We start from the raw sequence: 20,000 nt of genomic DNA, 5'->3' as shown, positions 1-20,000 counted from the left end.
TGAATAATAAAATGAACGAAAGAAAGAGAAAAAAGAGCATATTCAGTTTCCCTTTCAATACATACCAGTGAAAAAGTAAACGAAAGAAAGAGAAAAAAAAAAAAAAAAATGGAAAAAAAAAAAAAAAAAAAAAATGAACGAAAGAAATGAAAAAAAGTATATTATTTAATTTCCAATACTTATAAATGAAAATAATGAAACAAATCGACAGACATGAAGAAAAATAAAGATAAACGAAAAAGAGAAACAGGCGAGTCAGTTAAAATAAAAGACAAATGAAGAAAAAAAAAAAAAAAAAAATAGGAAAAATAAAGCATAATATTTAGTGTTCATTATAACAGTGAAAAAATAAGAAAAATAATAATAAAAAAAGCATAAATGAAGAAAAAAAAAGAAAAATAGGAAAAATAAAGCATAATATTTAGTGTCCATTATAACAATGAAAAAATAAGAAAAATAATAATAATAAAAAGGCATAAATGAAGAAAAAAAAATAGGAAAAATAAAGCACAATATTTAGTGTCCATTATAACAGTGAAAAAAATAAGAAAAATAATAATAAAAAAGGCATAAATGAAGAAAAAAAAAGAAAAATAGGAAAAATAAAACATAATATTTAGTGTTCATTATAACAGTGAAATAATAAGAAAAATAATAATAAAAAAGGCATAAATGAAGAAAAAAAAAAGAAAAGAAAAATAGGAAAAATAAAGCATAATATTTAGTGTCCATTATAACAGTGAAAAAATAAGAAAAATAATAATAAAAAGGCATAAATGAAGAAAAAAAAAGAAAAGAAAAATAGGAAAAATAAAGCATAGTGTCCATTATAACAGTGAAAAAAATAAGAAAAATAATAATAAAATAGGCACAAATGAAGAAAAAAAAGGAAATCGACATAATGAAAAATAAATAAATAAAAATAACGAAAACGGAGGAAAAATAAAGGGTAATATTTCTTGTCACTGATAACACATAGAGTGAAAAAGTTTAAAATAATCAACAAAACTGAATAAAAAAAAAGATAAACGAAAGGAAAAGAAAAACACGATAATTAGTTTCCCTTATAATAACACCAATAGAAAACGGGAGGCAGCTAGTTTGAGGGAGAACATAAATGAAAAAATGAAAATAAATAAACAAAAAAAGGGGAAAAATAAGGATAATATTTAGGCAAAAATTAATAACCAATAAAATAAACACAAGGAAAATAAAACCACAATATTTAGTTTCCCTTACAATACTTACAACAGAAAACGGGAGGCAGCTGGTTTGAGGGAGAACGGGTGAGTTGCGTCATTCTGCAATTAAGTTAAAAAGCAAACAAGTAAACAAACGCATACAGGGACTGACTTTTATTGCACCAGCGGCAGCAGCAGCAGCAGCAGGAGGATGAGTAGGAGGGGGCACAAACAAACAAACAAACAGTGCCATATAGTACAAGACAAAACACACACACACACACACACACACACACAGGGCTTAAATAACAGGTTTACATACATAATTAGCTAGGTCGGCATATCATTTTCACACACACACACACACACACACACACACACACACACACACACACACACACACGCGGCAAAATTCGATATGTATGTACGTATGAAACCGACACGCATCAATATCAAGTACACTAAATCCTGCACAGCCTTCACTATGTACACAAGGGAAAGTGTGTGTGTGTGTGTGTGTGAGAGAGAGAGAGAGAGAGAGAGAGAGAGAGAGAGAGAGAGAGAGAGAGAGAGAGAGAGAGAGAGAGAGAGAGAGAGAGAGAGAGAGAGAGAGATTAATGTAAAATAATATAAAGTATTGTCTTTATTTCTGCAACCATTATTTATACCACCACCACCACCACCATCACCACCACCATCACCACTACTACAATTGCTACTACTACAATAATAATAATAATAATAATAATAATAATAATAATAATAATGATAAGAACAAAATTTAATAATAACAATGGTAGTACTACACACACACACACACACACACACACACACACACACAAATAAATAAATAAAATAAATAAAAAAAAAAAAAAAAGAAAGGTGAACACGACAATAACAAGGATTAATGGCCACAACACAATAACAACCAGACCACTTTACAACTCTCAATTAACAACACTGACAGGTTTATCTCGTTGTCTTGGTTACTCATTTATCTGTTCGTTTATTTCCACCAACTTTCACAAAGAAATTAATAGAAAAATAAAAAAAGATGAAAAAATATATAAATGTCTTTTTTTTCCCTTTTCAGTTAAAGTTTATTTAATTTTTCTCATTTTTTTTTTCGTTCAAATCCAAAATAAAAAAATTAAATAAATAAATGAATAAAAAATTGATGACTTTCACAAATAAATCAATAAAAATGAAAAATGAAAATATATAAATCTTATTTTTTCCTTTTTCGTTCAAATCAAAATGAAAATAATAAAATAAATAAATAAAAATAGATGACTTTCACAAATAAGTCAATAGAAAAAAATGAAAAGACGAAAAATATATAAATGACTTTTTTTTCCTATTCAGTTGCAGTTTATTTAATTTTTCTCATTTTTTTCGTTCAAATCACCAACGAAAAATATGAAAAAAATTGAAAATACTTAGATGATTTATGTTCGATTTTTACATTAAACTTTTCCCGCCAAATTTGAGTGTAACTTTCTCATTACATAACAGTTGAGAATTTCTTGTTTCATTTCGTTCATTGTTTCAAGAAAGCAGAAGTAAAGAAAATAAAACAAAAAATAAAACAAAAAATAAATAAATAAATAAATATAAACAATAATAAACAAGTGAAAATAGCCTTTCTTTCTTTTTCTTTCGTTCAACATAGCTTTTCTTTTTTTTCTTCCGTTTTCTTTCGTTAAACTTATTTTTCTTTCACTTTCGTTCAATATAGCTTTCCTTTTCTATCGTTATTTTCCATTTTCTTTCGTTCAACAGCTTTTTTTTCGTTAAACTTATTTTTCTTTCACTTTCGTTCAATATAGCTTTTCTTTTTTTTTCCTTTTCTTTCGTTATTTTCCATTTTCTTTCGTTCAACATAGCTTTTCTTTTTTTTTCTTCCGTTTTCTTTCACTAAACTTATTTTTCTTTTCCTTTCGTTCAATATAGCTTTTCTTTTTTTTCCATTTCTTTCGTTATTTTCCATTTTCTTTCGTTCAACATAGCTTTTCTTTTTTTTCTTCCGTTTTTTTCGTTCAACATAGTTTTTTTATTTTCTTTCTTTCAACATAGCTTTTCTTTTTCTTTCGTTTTTTCATTCAACATTTTTTTCTTTCTTTCAACATTGCTTTTCTTTTTCCTTCTTTTCTTTCGTTCAACAGTTTTTCTTTCTTCTTTCCTTTCTTTTGTTCAACATATCTTAGTCTTTTCCTCTTTTTCTTTAGTTCAACATAGCTTTCCCTTTTACTTCTCTCCTTTTCTTTCGTTCACCACACCTTTTTTCTTTACTTTCGTTTAACCAACCTTTTTTTTTCCTTTTCTTTCTTTCAACAATTTTCTTTTTTTCTCGTTTTCTTTCATTGCTTTATTTTTTTTGTCGCATTTCACAGCAAAACTTTTCTGAACGAAGAACAAATAACAGTTTTTTGACCTTAATGCATTTCGTACCACGTGTTCTTTAACTCTATGAACAAAAATATTAATAATACTGTACAATAATTTTCTACTCCACTATTCATATCGCAATTCACTACACTATATTTTAATTTCACAATAGAAGCTTACATTGTTTTTTTTTTCCACATCTTAGTTAAAAAAAAAGTTTATAAAAGCAGAAAAAGAAAAAGAAAAAAAGATTAGTCAGAAAAGAATAAATCCTCTCTCTCTCTCTCTCTCTCTAAAAAAAAAAAAAAATGGAAAAAAAAAAGTGAAATTTCGGAAAACTAATTCATTCATGTTTATTTTTCTTCATTTTTTTTCTTTTCCTTCTCCTTTTTCTATCGATTTTTTTCATTTTTAGACTTTTTTTTTTCTCTCTCAGTTTCCTTCAATCATCCATGCATCGGCAGTCACATATTTTCATTTCCTCGTCTTATTTCTTTCCTTCACTAAGAGAACCGAAGAAAAAAGTCACAAAATGAATAGTTTTCTCTCAGGCCTTTAAAAAATTATCATGCATTAAGAAACAAGATATTTTATTTAACACCTTTTTCACCTTCTTGTCATATTCATTAATTCACAAAGAGCAGCAAAAATGAGAGAATATATTAATAAAAATACATATTAACGAAAAATACATTCTCTCTCTCTCTCTCTCTCTCTCTCTCTCTCTCTCAATATTCGTAAACAAATCTCTCCAGTTTATTTAGGCCAAGCACCTTCACAATTCAACATTCACTTCCTTATGTTACATCTCTTCAAATAACAACACTCCACTTGTCAACGTTCACACACACAAAAACTTGACAAAACACACTAATACAATAAACAAAACCCCTTACCTAGCCTCGGTACATTGTCACTCATTACATTACATCTTTACAAACACGAAACGAACTTAACAAACACACTTTCACACACAGGAGGGACACAAACGCCGATTAAAAACACCGCACAAACACAGACATCTCGGTGGACGAAAGGAAAGAAAACGTGGGGAAAGAAATGGAAAAAAAGATCATCAAGTGTTTACACTCGGGAAGCCGCCACCCCATTGGACGGCCAGCAAGCAGAGGGAGCCAATCAGCGAAGAGGAGAGCGTGAGGGTGAGTCCACTGCCAGCTGCGGGGGAGTCCTGTTCACTTGACTCCTTTTGGCCGTTGTGTAAGGCTGCGTGTTTCTCCCCTGTCAGGAAAGCAAGAGGAGGAAAAAGCAATGTTAAAAGACGAAGAAATTACAGTAGAAGGGATGGAAAAATAGCAACAAAGGTAAGGTATTTGAATAGAGACCAGAAAGAAGAAAGAAATAAGAAACTACCTAATTTTTGGAAAGGAAGACAAGAAGAGAAATACGGAGAGAAGAATGCAATGTTAAAAGATAAAGAAATTACAATAAAGGGATGGAAAAAGATCAACAAAGGTGAAGTATTTGAATAGAGACCAGAAAAAAAAATGAAATAAAAAGCTACATAATTTTGAGAAAGGAAGACAAGAGAAGAGAAATACAGTGAAAAAAATGCAATGTTAAAAGATGAAGAAATTAAAGTATAAGTTATGAAAGAAACAGAACTAAGAAATCTTAATAGAGAACAGAAAAAAAAAGAAAAATAAATAACATGAAGGCAATTTTGACAGGAGAACAGAGGAGGAGGAAACACTGCTAAAAAATGGTACAGTGGAACCATGCGCGCTTTGGGGTCCGAGGGTCTCCAAGCGCACGGGTTCGAATCCTGTCCACGGTCCGAGTGTAGGTTGGGCTTCCTCACTCGGGGCAACGGTTTCCTAGCGGGTGGGCTTTGAGATAGGAGGTACCCTAAACAATATCCCCTTTAGCCCATAAATTCCCGTGAAAAGCCCACATGGTATAAAAAAAAAAAAAGAGAGAGAGAGAGAGGATGAATAAAGCAACAGAGACCTAAGAAATTTAAATAAAGAATAGCAAAAAAGAAAAATGATAAACTAATTTTTGGAAAAGAATACAAGAGAAGGGAAACACGAGGAGGAAAGAGCAATGTTAAAAGATGAAGAAATTACAATACAAGAGATAAAAAAAACAAGAGAAACCTAACAAATATGAATAGAACATACAAATAAATAAATAAGAAGGTAATATTGAGGAAAAGAAACGAGGAGGAGGAGGAGGAGGAGGAGGCAATATCAAAAGACATAGAAATTACGGTACAAAAGATCAACAAACAAGAGAAAACTAACAAATTTGAATAGATAACAGAAATAAAAGGTAATTTTGACAGGAAAGCAAAAGAAGGAAAATACGAAGAGAAGAATGTATTGTTAAAAGATTAAGAAATTACACTGGAAAAAATGAAAAACAAGAGCTAAGAAAAAGAGATCAAAAAAATTAAGAAAGTAATTTTGTGAGAGGAAAACAAGGGAAAGAAAACACGAAAACGAGCAAGCAATGATTAAAAAAAACACGAAAAAAATTAAAACGGAAAGGATGAAACAAACAGAGCTAAGAAATATGAATAGATCACAAAAAAAGGATTAAAAAAGATTATAAGATCATTTTAACAGGAAAAAAAAAAAGGAAACACTAAGAGGAGGAGGAAACAATGTTAAATAAAAACGAAAAAAAAAAAAAAAAAAACCAGTACGAAGAAACAAGAAATAAAGCAAAGAAATTTAAAGAGAGAAAAATAATAATAAGGTAATTTTGCAGAGGGAAACGAGAAGGAAAACACGAGAAGAAGGAAATAATGTTAATAAAGGAAGGAATTACAATAAAGAATAAAAAAACAAGATAAAAAAAATAATAGATCAGAAAAAAGAAGGTAATAAGGTAATTTTTGACAGGAAAACAAGAGAAGGAAAACACGAGAAGGAGGAAATAATGTTAACAAAGGAAGGAATTACAACAAAAAAGATAAAAACAAAGAAAAGATAAAAAAATTGAATAGAGACCAGATGGAAAAAGAAAAATAATAGATAATTCTGACAGAGGAAAACAAGAGAAGGAAAACACGAGAAGAAGAAAGTAATGTTAATAAAGAAAGGAACTAGAATAAAAATGATAAAAAAAACAAGAGATAAAAAAAAACTGAATAGAAACAATAAAGAAAATTAAGGAAATTTAGACAGAGGAAAACAAGAGAAGGAAAATACGAGAAAGAGAAAGAGGAAGTAATATTAACAGACGAAGGAATTACAATAGAAAGGATGAAAAAAAAAAAAAGATCAGAAATTTGAATAAAAACAAAGAAAGAAAGGAATAATAAGAGAAGATAATTTTGACAGAGAGGAAAACAAGAGAGATGGAATTTGAATAGAAATGAGAAAGAGAATGTTAAGAGATGAAGAATTTAGAGAGAGAGAGAGAGAGAGAGAGAGAGAGAGAGAGAGAGAGAGAGAGAGAGAGAAAGGAATTTGAAAAGAGGGAGAAGAGAAGGGAATGATAAACGATCCGGAAATTGAATAGAGAGAAGGAAGAGAAAGGAATTTGAACATAGAGAAAAGAGAAAGAAGTGATAAAGAAGGAAGATTATAGATAAAAAGAAGAAAGAGAAGGCAGTTTGAGTAAAAGAGAAAGGAGGAAGAGAAGGAAATGATTAGTGAGGAATTAGCAGAGTAAATAAGATAATAAGATAAAGATATTGGAAGGATTAGGAAGACAAGGGGAAAAAATGTTAGGAAAGACAAAAAAAAAGAGAATATAATAAGTGATGAGTTTGAACAGTAAATATGCAGATAGATAATAAAGAAAGAAAAATAGAAGTGGTTAGACAATTTATAATGAATTGTTACAGGAAGAAGGAAGCGACAGAGATCAAGAGTTAATACTGGGATGGAAAGAGAGAGAGAGAGAGAGAGAGAGAGAGAGAGAGAGAGAGAGAGAGAGAGAGAGAGAGAGAGAGAGAGAGAGAGAGAGAGAGAGAGAGAGAGAGAGAGAGAGAAAGGAAATGATTAAAGATGAGACAGGATGAGACAGGAAAGGATGTAAATATATTAATGAAAAAGAAAAGTGCATTGTAAAACTAAAGAAAAAAGAAAAGGAGGGAAATAAATACTACGAAATATTGGTTAAGTTAATTCAAGTTAAGTTACGTTAAGTTTGGTTTAGTTAAGTTAGAATTGGTTAGCTTAGGTTACGTTTTATTTCTAGAACCACAAGACGAGCGTGAATCAAACTCTTAGCATTTCAAAGGGCGGGAAACAGTCTCAAGCAGCAGGTTTCTTAAATGGCCACGGTTGCCTCTCTTTAAATTCTGCAACGTGTAGTTTAGTTAAATTTGGAGTTGGTTAGCTTAGTTTGTTATACTTCTGCAACACAAGACAATCGTGAATCAAACTCTTAGCATTTCAAAAGGTGGGGAACAGTCTTGACCCCTTCAATACTGGGACACACTTTTACCTTGAGATTTGTGTATAATAAAACCAATCTATTGATATTAGGATGGCCAAATGGAGGTCAGAAGATTAATGGCCACAGTCTTCACTATTTTAAGCCCCTAACAAACGTTTCTGAAGCTATATACAACTACCAAATAATAAGCAGAATGAATATCGAAACGCGGCATGATACTGAAAGGGTTATTCCACCACACATAAGTCTCTGAAGCTGTATAAAACCACCAAATAGTAAGCAGAATGAATATGAGAACGTGATATGGTACGTAAGAGATTAAGAATTAGCCCTCTGAAATAGCCACGGTTACCTCCTTGTTCGCCTCGTGGTTACAGAGACATGGTACTTCAAACACTCACACAAGCTATACCTGTTCACCACCAGAGGAACAGTGAGTGGCTTAATAGAAACATAAATTAGATAAAGATGGATTGAAAGAGTTAAGTACAGAAGACGCTGCGTACAAAGTGATTAATGATAACAGAAAACCACGAAATAATGACAAGACAAAGAAATGAGATAAGAAGATGAACGATAAGATAAAAGTGAGTTTAATCGGATTATAAATGCAGACGAAGATAAAAACTTCATACAAAGGTGAACGAATAAAAGATAATGAATAAAACAATGATAGATAAACAGATAAACAAGAATATAGATAGAGAAAAAGAAATAAAGAACTAGAATAAAAAAAAAGGAACTAGAGAGAAAAGAATAAAGAAAAATACGTGAATAATAAGCAAAAAATCATAAATAAGAAAAATATAGAAAGGAAGATAAAAGAAACAAAGGAAGGAAAGGAAAAAAAAAGAATTGAAAAAAGCACAATACACAAAGATAAAAGAAGGGCATCAAAAAAGACTAGGGAAAGTAATCACATTAAATATGGAAGAGGAGGAAAAGGAGAAGGAGGAGGAGGAGGAGGAGGAGGAGGAGGAGGAGGAGGAGGAGGAGGAGGAGGAGGAGGAGGAGGAGGAGGAGGGAGAAAGAATGCGGAGGAGGAGAAGGATATGAACAACAACCATACAATACCAACAAAAAAAAAAAAACAAGAATAAGAAAAGGAACAAGAATAAGAAAAGAATAAGAAAACAAAAAAAAACAAAAAAAGGCAGAAAAAAAGGAAAAAAAACAAAAAAAAAAAAACTAAAATAAAAAAAAGCAGAAAAAAAGTGGACAAATATATGAAATAGGGAAAAAGGGAAAAAAAAAGGAAAAAGAAGAGGAAGAGGAGGAAGAAGAGGAATGCAACAGCCAATAAACCTCGAGGCACCAGCACACTCTCTTTATAGACGAACTGGGACGTCGAGGAGGAAGAGGAAGAGGAGGAAGAGGAGGAGAAAGAGTAGGAGGAAGAGGAGACAAGGAGAGGATGGAGGCAGTGAGGCAGGCAGGCTGGCAGGCAGGCAGGGAGGGAGGGAGGAGAGGGAGGAAAAAAAATATTATACTGTGAACCAAGAGGAAAATATTGGCGAAGAGAAGTGAGGAGGTATTGGCGCTTAAGAGGACAATATTAAAATGTGGGAGGACAGAAGAGGTGAGGAGTGCATAGGAAAGAGGAAAGAGGAAAGAGGAAGGAGGAAGGACAGTGTGCAATGATGAATGGAGGGAAAGAAGGAGTAAATAAAGAGAACATGGAGAGATAATAGGAGAGAGTAAGTAAAAAGAGGAAATGTAATAAGATGAAAGGAGATAAGAATGGTGAAATGGTGGAGAAAGAAGGAAGAAGAAGAAGAAGAAGAAGAAGAAGAAGAAGAAGAAGAAGAAGAAGAAGAAGAAGAAGAAGAAGAAGAAGAAGAAGAAGAAGAAGAAGAAGAAGAAGAAGAAGAAGAAGAAGAAGAAGAAGAAGAAGAAGAAGAAGAAGAAGAAGAAGAAGAAGAAGAAGAAGAAGAAGAAGAAGAAGAAGAAGAAGAAGAAGAAGAAGAAGAAGAAGAAGAAGAAGAAGAAGAAGAAGAAGAAGAAGAAGAAGAAGAAGAAGAAGAAGAAGAAGAAGAAGAAGAAGAAGAAGAAGAAGAAGAAGAAGAAGAAGAAGAAGAAGAAGAAGAAGAAGAAGAAGAAGAAGAAGAAGAAGAAGAAGAAGAAGAAGAAGAAGAAGAAGAAGAAGAAGAAGAAGAAGAAGAAGAAGAAGAAGAAGAAGAAGAAGAAGAAGAAGAAATAAATAAGAAAAGATGGAGATAATGAAAGGAAGGAATATGAAAGAAAGTAAAGAAGAAAAAGATGACAACATGAGAGAGAGAGAGAGAGAGAGAGAGAGAGAGAGAGAGAGAGAGAGAGAGAGAGAGAGAGAGAGAGAGAGAGAGAGAGAGAGAGAGAGAGAGAGAGAGAGAGAGAGAGAGAGAGAGAGAGGAAAGAAATAACAAAAGAACGACGAAGAGAAAGGAAAGACGAGAAAAGGAAAAAAGGAAAGATTATACGAGGAAAAAACAAGACAAAAGAAGAGAGAAAGATAGAGAAAAAAAAAAAAAGATAAAATATATAAAGTGCAAAGGAAGAGAAAGAGAGAAAGAAAGAATGAGATAAGAAGGATTATGATAAAGAAGGGATGATGAGAAAGGAGGAAAGATGAAAAGAAATAGAGAGAGAGAGAGAGAGAGAAGGAAAGTTAGTTGATTAAGATGAAGAAGTAAGAAGACTAGAAGAGAAAAGAGGATAAAGAGGGAAAATGATAAATAAAGAAAATAGGAAGAGAAAATAATGTAAAATAAATGAAACAAATGATAAACAGAAAAGGAGAGAGAGGGAAATAATTACGAAAGGAAACAAAACAAGATAAAGATAAAGAAAACAGAGAGAGAGAGAGAGAGAGAGAGAGAGAGAGAGAGAGAGAGAGAGAGAGAGAGAGAGAGAGAGAGAGAGAGAGAGAGAGAGAGAGAGAGAGAGAGAGAGAGAGAGAGAGAGAGAGAGAGAGAGAGAGAGAGAGATAAATAATATAAAATGCAAGAAAAAATGTCAAACTGAAAAAAAAAGTGATGAAAATATTAAGACTATAATCTAGGGGAGAGAAAAATTAATATTACAGTGAAGGACAAACTTTTAAAGGAGAAAATACGAAATAAGCAGAGAAAAATGAAATAAGTAAGAGAAAAATGGACTAAACACACACACACACACACACACACACACACACACACACACACACACACACACACACACACACACACACACACACACACACACACACACACACACAGATAAATGAAGGTTCTATGCAAGGATATATGGACACACACACACACACAGACAAACAGGCAAACAGACACAGATATATTTGGAACATATATTGAGAGAGAGAGAGAGAGAGAGAGAGAGAGAGAGAGAGAGAGAGAGAGAGAGAGAGAGAGAGAGAGAGAGAGAGAGAGAGAGAGAGAGAGAGAGAGAGAGAGAGAGAGAGAGAGAGAGAGAGAGAGAGAGAGAGATAGAGAGATAGAGAGAGAGAGACAGAGAAAGATAGAGAGACACAGACAGACAAACAGACAGACAGAGAGAGACAGAGAAAGACAGAGATAGAGACACAGAGAGAGAGAGAGAGAGAGAGAGAGAGAGAGAGAGAGAGAGAGAGAGAGAGAGAGAGAGAGAGAGAGAGAGAGAGAGAGATAGAGAGACAGATAGACAGAGAGACAGAGAAAGATAGATATACACAGACAGACAGACAGAGAGAGAGAGACAGAGAGAGACAGAGATAGAGAGACAGAGAAAGACAGAGATAGAGACACAGACACAGAGAGAGAGTAATATCAAAACTCCAGCAGACAAGGCTAGTGATGGGAACAGAAGGGGAGGGTGAGTGAGGACAGGTGATGAAATGAGGAGTTTGGGCCGTGACGTGACTGACTAAGGAAGGTGACACGTGCATGACAGATCTGATGTGGACGAAGAAGAGGAAGACATGAAAAAGTGAAGTGTGTGTCTAAAACTGTGCCAAATGTCAAATTAAAAGGATCAAGAGGTTAAAGAAAGCATTAAATATAAAGTCTAGGTTAAAAAAAATCAATATATAAAGTCAAAAGGTGTCAAAGTTAAAAAAAAGTGTTAATTAAAGTCAAAAAGTGTTAAGAAATGAAAAAAAATTGTCAAATATAAAGTCAAAAGGTGTTAAAAAGTACAAAAAAAAGTCGAAATGTGTTAAAAAGTAAAAAAAAAAAAGCCAAATATAAAGTCAAAAGGTGTTAAAAAGTAAAAAAAAGCCAAATATAAAGTCAAAAGGTGCCAAAGTAAAAAAAATATATATATAAAGTCAAAAGGTGTTAAAAAGTAAAAAAAAAAAAGTCGAAATGTGTTAAAAAGTAAAAAAAAAAAGCCAAATATAAAGTCAAAATGTGTTAAAAAGTAAAAAAAAAAAAAGAAAAGAAAATTCAAATATAAAGTCGAAAGGTGACAATGAGAAGAAAATAAATAAATAAATAAATAAATAAATAAACAAATTAAATAGCATCAAACTAAAATAAAGTCGTGTAGAAAAAAAAAAAGAAAGCACCAAATATAAGGTCGAAAGGTCTCAAGGTGTAAAACAAAAACATCAAATAGCAAATAAGGTCAGGAATAAAAAAAATAGGTAAAAAAAGATTAAAAAAAGTAAAAAAAATGTATTCTAGTCTTTTTTGAGGTTTTGGTTCATTTCTCCCATTTTTAGTTTTTTTTATATAATTTTTTTTCTTATTCAACTTTTTGTTTATTTTTTATATTTATTTTTTTTCCTTTTTGTTTTTCTTTTATTATCATTATCTTTCATTTTCCAAGTTTTTTTTATATGAATTCTGTTTTTTTTTTTTTTTATCTTTCTCGTTTTTGGTTATTTTGTAGTCGTTCCTTTTATATTTATTGTTTTCCTTTTTGTTTTTCTCTTATCATCATTATCTCTCATTTTCCAAGATTTTGTTATGTAAATTTTGTGTTAATTTCTCTAATCTTTCTCATTTTCGGTTATTTTGTAGTCATGTTCCTTTTTATATTCATTTTTTTCCTTTTTTGCTTTTCTCTTATCTCTTTTTTAGTTACTTGGTTTATTTTTTCTATATTTTTCAGTATTCTCTCCCACTTTTTCGACTTTTCCATTTTTTACTATTTTTTTCCGTTTTTGCAATGTTCTTCCCTACTTTTCCCTTTTTCCGCACTTTTTTTCTTCAATTTTGTAGCTTTTTTTTAAGTAATCTTCCCTTTTCTCTATTTTTTTTCTCAGCGTCGTAATTTTTTCTTTCTATTCGTACCATATTTTCCTTTCTCCAGTGCTCTAATCTTTTCGTTTGTTTTAGTATCTCTTTTTTCCTTTCAGTAGTCTAATTGCTTTTCCTTTGCTGTCCCCTATTTTCCTCTTTCCCAGTCTATTCCAACTTTTTTTCCAGTCTCTTTTTCCCCCTCTTTGCAGTCCCCTAATAGTTCCTTTCAACAGTTTCCCTCCTCACTTTCTTTTTCCTTTTTTCCAACAACTATTTATTTTCGTAGTTTAAATTTTCCTCCTGCGCACTTCTCAATTCAACACCATTCTTCTATTTTCTCTTTCCTAACTAACAGGGAATTACGATACAGGGTTTATTGCAGTCTTTGGTGTGTTCTTCTCTGCTATATTGCAAGTGAAGAATGGACACTTAACCCTTCAATACTGGAACACATTTTTACCTTGAGATTTGTGCACGATTAGATCATTTTATTGACATTAGGAAGGGTCTATGGAGGTTAGAAGATTAATTGCCACAGTCTACATTACTGGGACATATTTTTACTTTGAGATTTGTGCACGATTAGACCATTTTATTGACATTAGGAAGAGTGTATGGAGGTCAGAAGATTAATGGCCACAGTCTTTACTATTTTAACCCCTTCAATACCGGGACACATTTTTACGTTGAGATTTGTGCACGATTAGATTATCTTATTAACATTAGGATGGGTCTATGGAGGTCAGAAGATTAATGGCCACATTCTTCATTATTCTAACCCCTTCAGTACTGGGACACATTTTTACTTTGGGATTTGTGCACGATTAGACCATTTTATTGACATTAGGAAGGGTCTATGGAGGTCAGAAGATTATTGGCCACAGTCTTCACTACTTTAATCCCCCACATAAGTTTCTGAAGCTGTATAAAATCACCATATAGTAAACAGAATGAATATGGAAACGCGTCATGGTGCTAAAGTGGTTGACCAAAAACATGAAAAGAGAACAGAGAAATTAAGAAAAAAGTGAATGTAAAGACTTTCATCAACGAAGCTGGCAAATAATTATACTAAGAAGAACACGAAATGAACAGAACATTCGTGAGAACCAAAGAGACAAAAGTTCCAGGAATAAGAGAACCAAAGAAAAAAAACTGCTGATAAGGAATGATGGAAGGGCAAATAGATAGAGGGAAACGAGTGAAATACCTGGACAGCTTGGGAGGAGATACTGACGCAACAGAAAGGCACGGGATTTATTGAGGGAGGCAGATCAAGAGAGAGAGAGAGAGAGGTGGTGTTACAAGGCTACCCACGTCAAACACTTGGCACAATGGTGAGGATATTCTCTTTACTTTGCTTTCTTTTTTAGTCTTTTCAAATGTTCTTTTCAGTCTTTTTAAATGTTTCTATTGGCGAGGTATGCTAAATTTTTAAATGCCCAGAAACTGCCTTGCTTTGTTCAACTGGTTCTGTCAAGGAGAGCGAGTGGAGCAAACTTAGAACGAAAAAAGTGCAAAGACATTAGTTTTGAAACACGATTTATGGAAGATGACAAATATTTTAAGTTTTAAGCGATGATAAGGCGCTTTTATAACCTATTTAGCAATCAGAAAGCACTTATTGTCTCCTTTTTACTTTTACATATAGGAGAAACAATCGTCTTAAATAAAAAGGCAGAAAAAAAAACACTAACACCAGATCCCGTTATTAAAGAATCGAATCAAAAGCTCAAAATATCCGAAGCATTTTGAAACGTCCTCTTGAAGCAGTTAAAGTAAAAAAGAAGAGGAAATACAGGACTAGGCAAGGAGTTTCAGGCGTATCCAGTAAAAGTGATGCAAGACTGAGAACACTGGTTAACTCTACGAGGAAAGGATGCTGAAACTCTTGTGTACAGAGGGATGACTAGGAGTAAGGAAGAAAGATGGCAAAAAAGCAAGCCTCGCAGTGAAATGGGAGGATAGATTGCTGGGGTTTGTGAAAGGAGAGAGAGAGAGAGAGAGAGAGAGAGCGAGAGAGGTGAATGAGAGGATTAAGAGCATGGAAGGGGAGAAAGCAAGGACAGGAATAAATGGAGACTCTTCTGTCGAGGCCATTCCCTTAGGGGAGTTCTTAGAAGCAGCCGTCAGAGATCGATGGATGGATGAATGGATGCAGGGAGGCAGGGAGGGAAGAGGCAGGAGGGGTAAAAAGAGCTGATTGGTTGATTGATAGATAAATAGGCAGGTAGGTACGAAACTAGGTAGGTAGATAGATAGATAGATAGATAGATAGATACATAAATAGATAGATAGATATAGATAGAGATAGAAAGATAGATAGATGGATGGATGCAGGGAGGCAGGGAGGGAAGGAGGCAGGAAGGGAGGGATAAAAAGAGCTGATTGGTTGATTGATAGATAGGAAGATAAGTACGAAACTAGGTAGATAAATAGATAGATAGATAGATAGATACATACATACATACATACATACATAGAAAGATAAATGGATAGAGATAGACAGATACACATATAGATATAAATGTGAATAAATAGAGATACATAGATAGATAGTCAGATAGATAGACAGATAGAGAGAGAGAGAGAGAGAATAATAGGTAAACAGAAAGATAGACAAATAGATAAACAGATACACAAATATAGGTATAAATACTTACACAACATAAAGACAGAAACACATATACATAACGGGCAAGCATAGATGTATACACAAAATATAAGCTTATAACAACGAATATACATGCACATACATAAAACACAGAATACATAAATACATAAATACATACACACACAAATGTACATACTGTAAAAAAACACAAAAAAATCCATGTTAATTAAGGCATAAATACAAACACATATTTACATACAATAAAAGAGAGGAAACTGAAAATATACAAACTCATACAAAAAAATGAATAGACGAATAGATAAGCAAAGAGAGAGTTAGAGAGACGGAAAGATAAAGACAGCAGGACACATTGCTGAATAAAGATACATAGATATTTAAATAGAGAGCGAAAGAGAGAGAGAGAGCCAGGTAGATCAAACATTTGTATTTAAACAGACAAGAATACTGACACAGATCTGAATGTGAGGGTAAAAAAACCATCACAAATATTACGCCACGCTGCTCTTCAAATAGAAACAAAAGAAATTCCCTTGACACAGAAATATCATACGAGCTTCCAAACAATGAAAGAAAGAACAAAATGGAAAAAAAAGGGAAAATAAAAGAAGAAAAAATAAAGAAACGCCCATAAAAGAAAAAGTCAAGGATTTCTCTTCAATTTTTCTAACCTTTCCTCTTTTCCTTCACGTTTTCTCTTTTTTCTGTTTCTTTATATAATAGAAAGAAAATGGAAAAAAGGTTGACACGCTAGTTTAAAAAAAAAAAAAAGACGAACATGAGGCGGAGGGAAAAAAGTAGGGAATAATAAAAGAATAGGAAGAAAATGATGATAAAGAAAGGCAATTTACAACACGAAACTTTCTGAAAAATGGAACAAAAAGAAGAGGAACGAGAAAAATTGAGATATAGTGTGCTAAGGGGGAAGATACACAAACAAGCAAACATCCAGAGAGGGTGTTTGATTAGAGAGAGAGAGAGAGAGAGAGAGAGAGAGAGAGAGAGAGAGAGAGAGAGAGAGAGAGAGAGAGAGAGAGAGAGAGAGAGAGAGAGAGAGAGAGAGAGAGAGAGAGAGAGAGAGAAATTTATTTACATGAAGCAATATTAAAGTTCATTAAAACACACAAAAAAAAAAAAAAAAAAAAAAATGAGGCAAAACAACGAATATTACCATTATTATTATTATCATTATTATTATTATTATTATTATTATTATCATTATTATTATTATTGTAGTAGTAGTAGTAGTAGTAGTAGTAGTAGTAGTAATAGTAGTAGTAGCAGCAATACAGTATCAGTAATAGTAGTAGTTCTGGAAACAATAACAATAACAATAAAACAACAACAATACCGGCTACAGAATATCTAAAGTATTTACATATTTACATCCAACTAGCCAAACCACAACAACAAACCACCACCACCACCACCACCACTCTAACAACACCACACGTACCTTCCACCACATGCACCGTCATATTCGCAGGTACAGCACGGTGCGGCTCACATCTGTAAGTACCCGCGTCTCGCCACATGACCTCGGACACTCGTAAGACAGAGGAGGTGTGGCTGAGGGACTCGACTCGAAGCCCACGACGAGACAGGAAGTTCACCATCGTACCATTGTGGAACCAGAAGATATAGGAAGGGGTCTCTGTGGCAAGGTGAACCGTGCAGTGAAGGGTGAACCGTCCCCCTGTTGGTACGTGCACGGCTGGTCCACCTCTGATAACTGCACGAGCCTCTGTATACACACACGCACACACAGAGAGGGCAAAAATAAGTACCATGTTAGAATAGATTTGTTAACTGTGTGTGTGTGTGTGTGTGTGTGTGTGTGTGTGTGTGTGTGTGTGTGTGTGTGTGTGTGTGTGTGTGTGTGTGTGTGTGTGTGTGTGTGTGTGTGTGTGTGTGTGTGTGTGTGTGTGTGTGTGTGTGTGTGTGTGTGTGTGTGCGTGTGTGTGTGTGGTGACTCATAAAATCCCACTAAGAATAAAATACGCACGACTGAATTTATAGATTTTTTTTTATCAAGAGAGAGAGAGAGAGAGAGAGAGAGAGAGAGAGAGAGAGAGAGAGAGAGAGAGAGAGAGAGAGAGAGAGAGAGAGAGAGAGAGAGAGAGAGAGAGAGAGAGAGAGAGAGAGAACGTGTGTTGTTTGTTGACAAAAAGAAACTCATTATCTATATTACACACACCAGAGGCCGAGAGAGAGAGAGAGAGAGAGAGAGAGAGAGAGAGAGAGAGAGAGAGAGAGAGAGAGAGAGAGAGAGAGAGAGAGAGAGAGTTATACGAGCCTCTTCTCAACTTTATAATGACGGTTTATGGACTTCACTGCACCTCTCTTTTCCCTTTATGGCCAAATATCATATCACTTTTAAAGCCTCTTACAATACACATCAATATTGTGCCTAAACTAACCTGACTTTACCTAACCTAACCTAACCTACCTTACCTTCACCTTACCTAACCTAACCTAACCTCACCTTACCTAACCTAACCTAACCTAACCTTACCTAACCTAACCTAACCTTACTTTACCTAACTGGGGATATAATTGCAGAAACTATATAATGAACTATTTGTAATAGTAAATTGTGGGTGTTTGTATATATCAGAGAGAGAGAGAGAGAGAGAGAGAGAGAGAGAGAGAGAGAGAGAGAGAGAGAGAGAGAGAGAGAGAGAGAGAGAGAGATTCTACCAATACGGAAAAAAATAAATATAGCAAGTTCATTTCTCTCTCTCTCTCTCTCTAAACCATGACATGAATGGTGGAAAGTGTATGTGATGCATGAATGTTGAATGTTATGGTGTGTGTGTGTGTGTGTGTGTGTGTGTGTGTGTGTGTGTGTGTGTGTGTGTGTGTGTGTGTGTGTGTGTGTGTGTGTGTGTGTGTAGGAGACAAGCAAAGGTCAAAAAATATATATAAAAAACACACTGTAGTAGTAGTAGTAGTAGTAGTAGTAGTAGTAGTAGTAGTAGTAGTAATAGTAGTAGTAGTAGTAGCAGTACTCACCAACCACTCTGAGCCAGAAGAATAGCGAGGCGGGAGGATGCGTGGTAAGCTGACACTCGTATAGTCCCGCATCAGTGAACCGAACGTCGCGGATTGACAACTCCCACATCTGCACACACACAGGTACACGATTAGCGGTATGAGTAAGCAGGTATTTGATTACCGTTATGAGTAAACAGGTATTTGAATAGAGGCATGAGTAGGTAAAGCATGTGTGGGATGAGTACACAAGATGATTAAGCAATGAGTAAGCAGGTAAACTAGGATATGAGTAAGGTAGGTGAGTAATTACTGGCATGAATAAGTAGGTGAGTGAAGAAAGAGTAGATAGAATAAGGAGGTGAGTAAGTAGGTGAATTAAAGATGAGTAAGGTAGGTGACTGAGGTGTGAGTCGAGAGAATGAGTAGGCGGTGAGTAAGCAGGTAGATTAGAGACATGAGTAAGGTAGGTTATTAGTGTTATGAGTAAGTAGGTGAGTGAAGAATGAGTAGATAGAATAAGGAGGTGAGTTAGCAGGTAGATTGAGGGATGAGTAAGAAGGTGACTGGGGGAGAGAATAGGTGAGTAAATAGATAGATAGACAAATAGGTAGGTGAGTAAGTGAATGTATGAATATTTAGGATTGATGGATGGATAGACAGATAAATATAGAAAATGAATATAGAGTTAGATAGATAGATAGAAATAGATAAGCAGGAAATTAAGATACGATAGATGGATAGGTAAACAAAATAGATAGATAGATAGATAGATAGATGGATAGACGAAAAAACAAATACACGAGTACGGTCAGGTAGATAGATAAATATAGAAAGATAAGTAGAAATAGAAAAGAATAGATACACGTTACACACACACACACACACACACACACACACACACACACACACACACACACACACACACACACACACACACACACACAACACACAGAGTAAATTGTTTAATACTGACCAAACAAAGAAATCTTGTTATTACTCAAATTAAAAGTGTTATTATGTCATTACTGGTGTTGAATCTGTCGACGTTATTACTATGCTAGTTACTATTATTATTATTATTATTATTATTATTATGATTGTACGACCACAAGAAACAATAACAGTGGACGCAGAATCAGTAGTAGTAGTAGTAGTAGTAGTAGTAGTAGTAGTAGTAGTAGCAACAGCAACAGCAACAACAGCAGGAGAAGTAGCAGTAATAGTAGTAGTAAT

At 33.7% G+C, this 20,000-nt stretch overlaps 1 protein-coding gene across 2 annotated transcripts in view; it reads right to left on the bottom strand.

Moving 5' to 3' along the window:
- Nucleotides 1–3,379: 3,379 nt before the first annotated feature.
- The window catches only part of LOC123515870 (lachesin-like), a 57,919-nt gene continuing 41,298 nt past the window's right edge, over nt 3,380–20,000 (bottom strand). The window contains exons 4-6 of one of the 2 annotated variants that reach the window (XM_045274757.1): nt 18,786–18,894; nt 17,227–17,514; nt 3,380–4,808 (exon numbers count right to left, since the gene is read on the bottom strand). In XM_045274757.1, the coding sequence (XP_045130692.1) occupies nt 4,645–4,808; nt 17,227–17,514; nt 18,786–18,894 (561 nt within the window). In that variant the 3' untranslated portion in view covers nt 3,380–4,644. The remainder of the gene's footprint in view (nt 4,809–17,226; nt 17,515–18,785; nt 18,895–20,000) is intronic. The other variant, XM_045274764.1, reaches the window with a different exon arrangement.

Source organism: Portunus trituberculatus, chromosome 5, assembly GCF_017591435.1.
Source record: "Portunus trituberculatus isolate SZX2019 chromosome 5, ASM1759143v1, whole genome shotgun sequence".
NCBI lineage: Eukaryota > Metazoa > Arthropoda > Malacostraca > Decapoda > Portunidae > Portunus > Portunus trituberculatus.
This window is presented reverse-complemented; position numbering and strand designations above follow the sequence as displayed.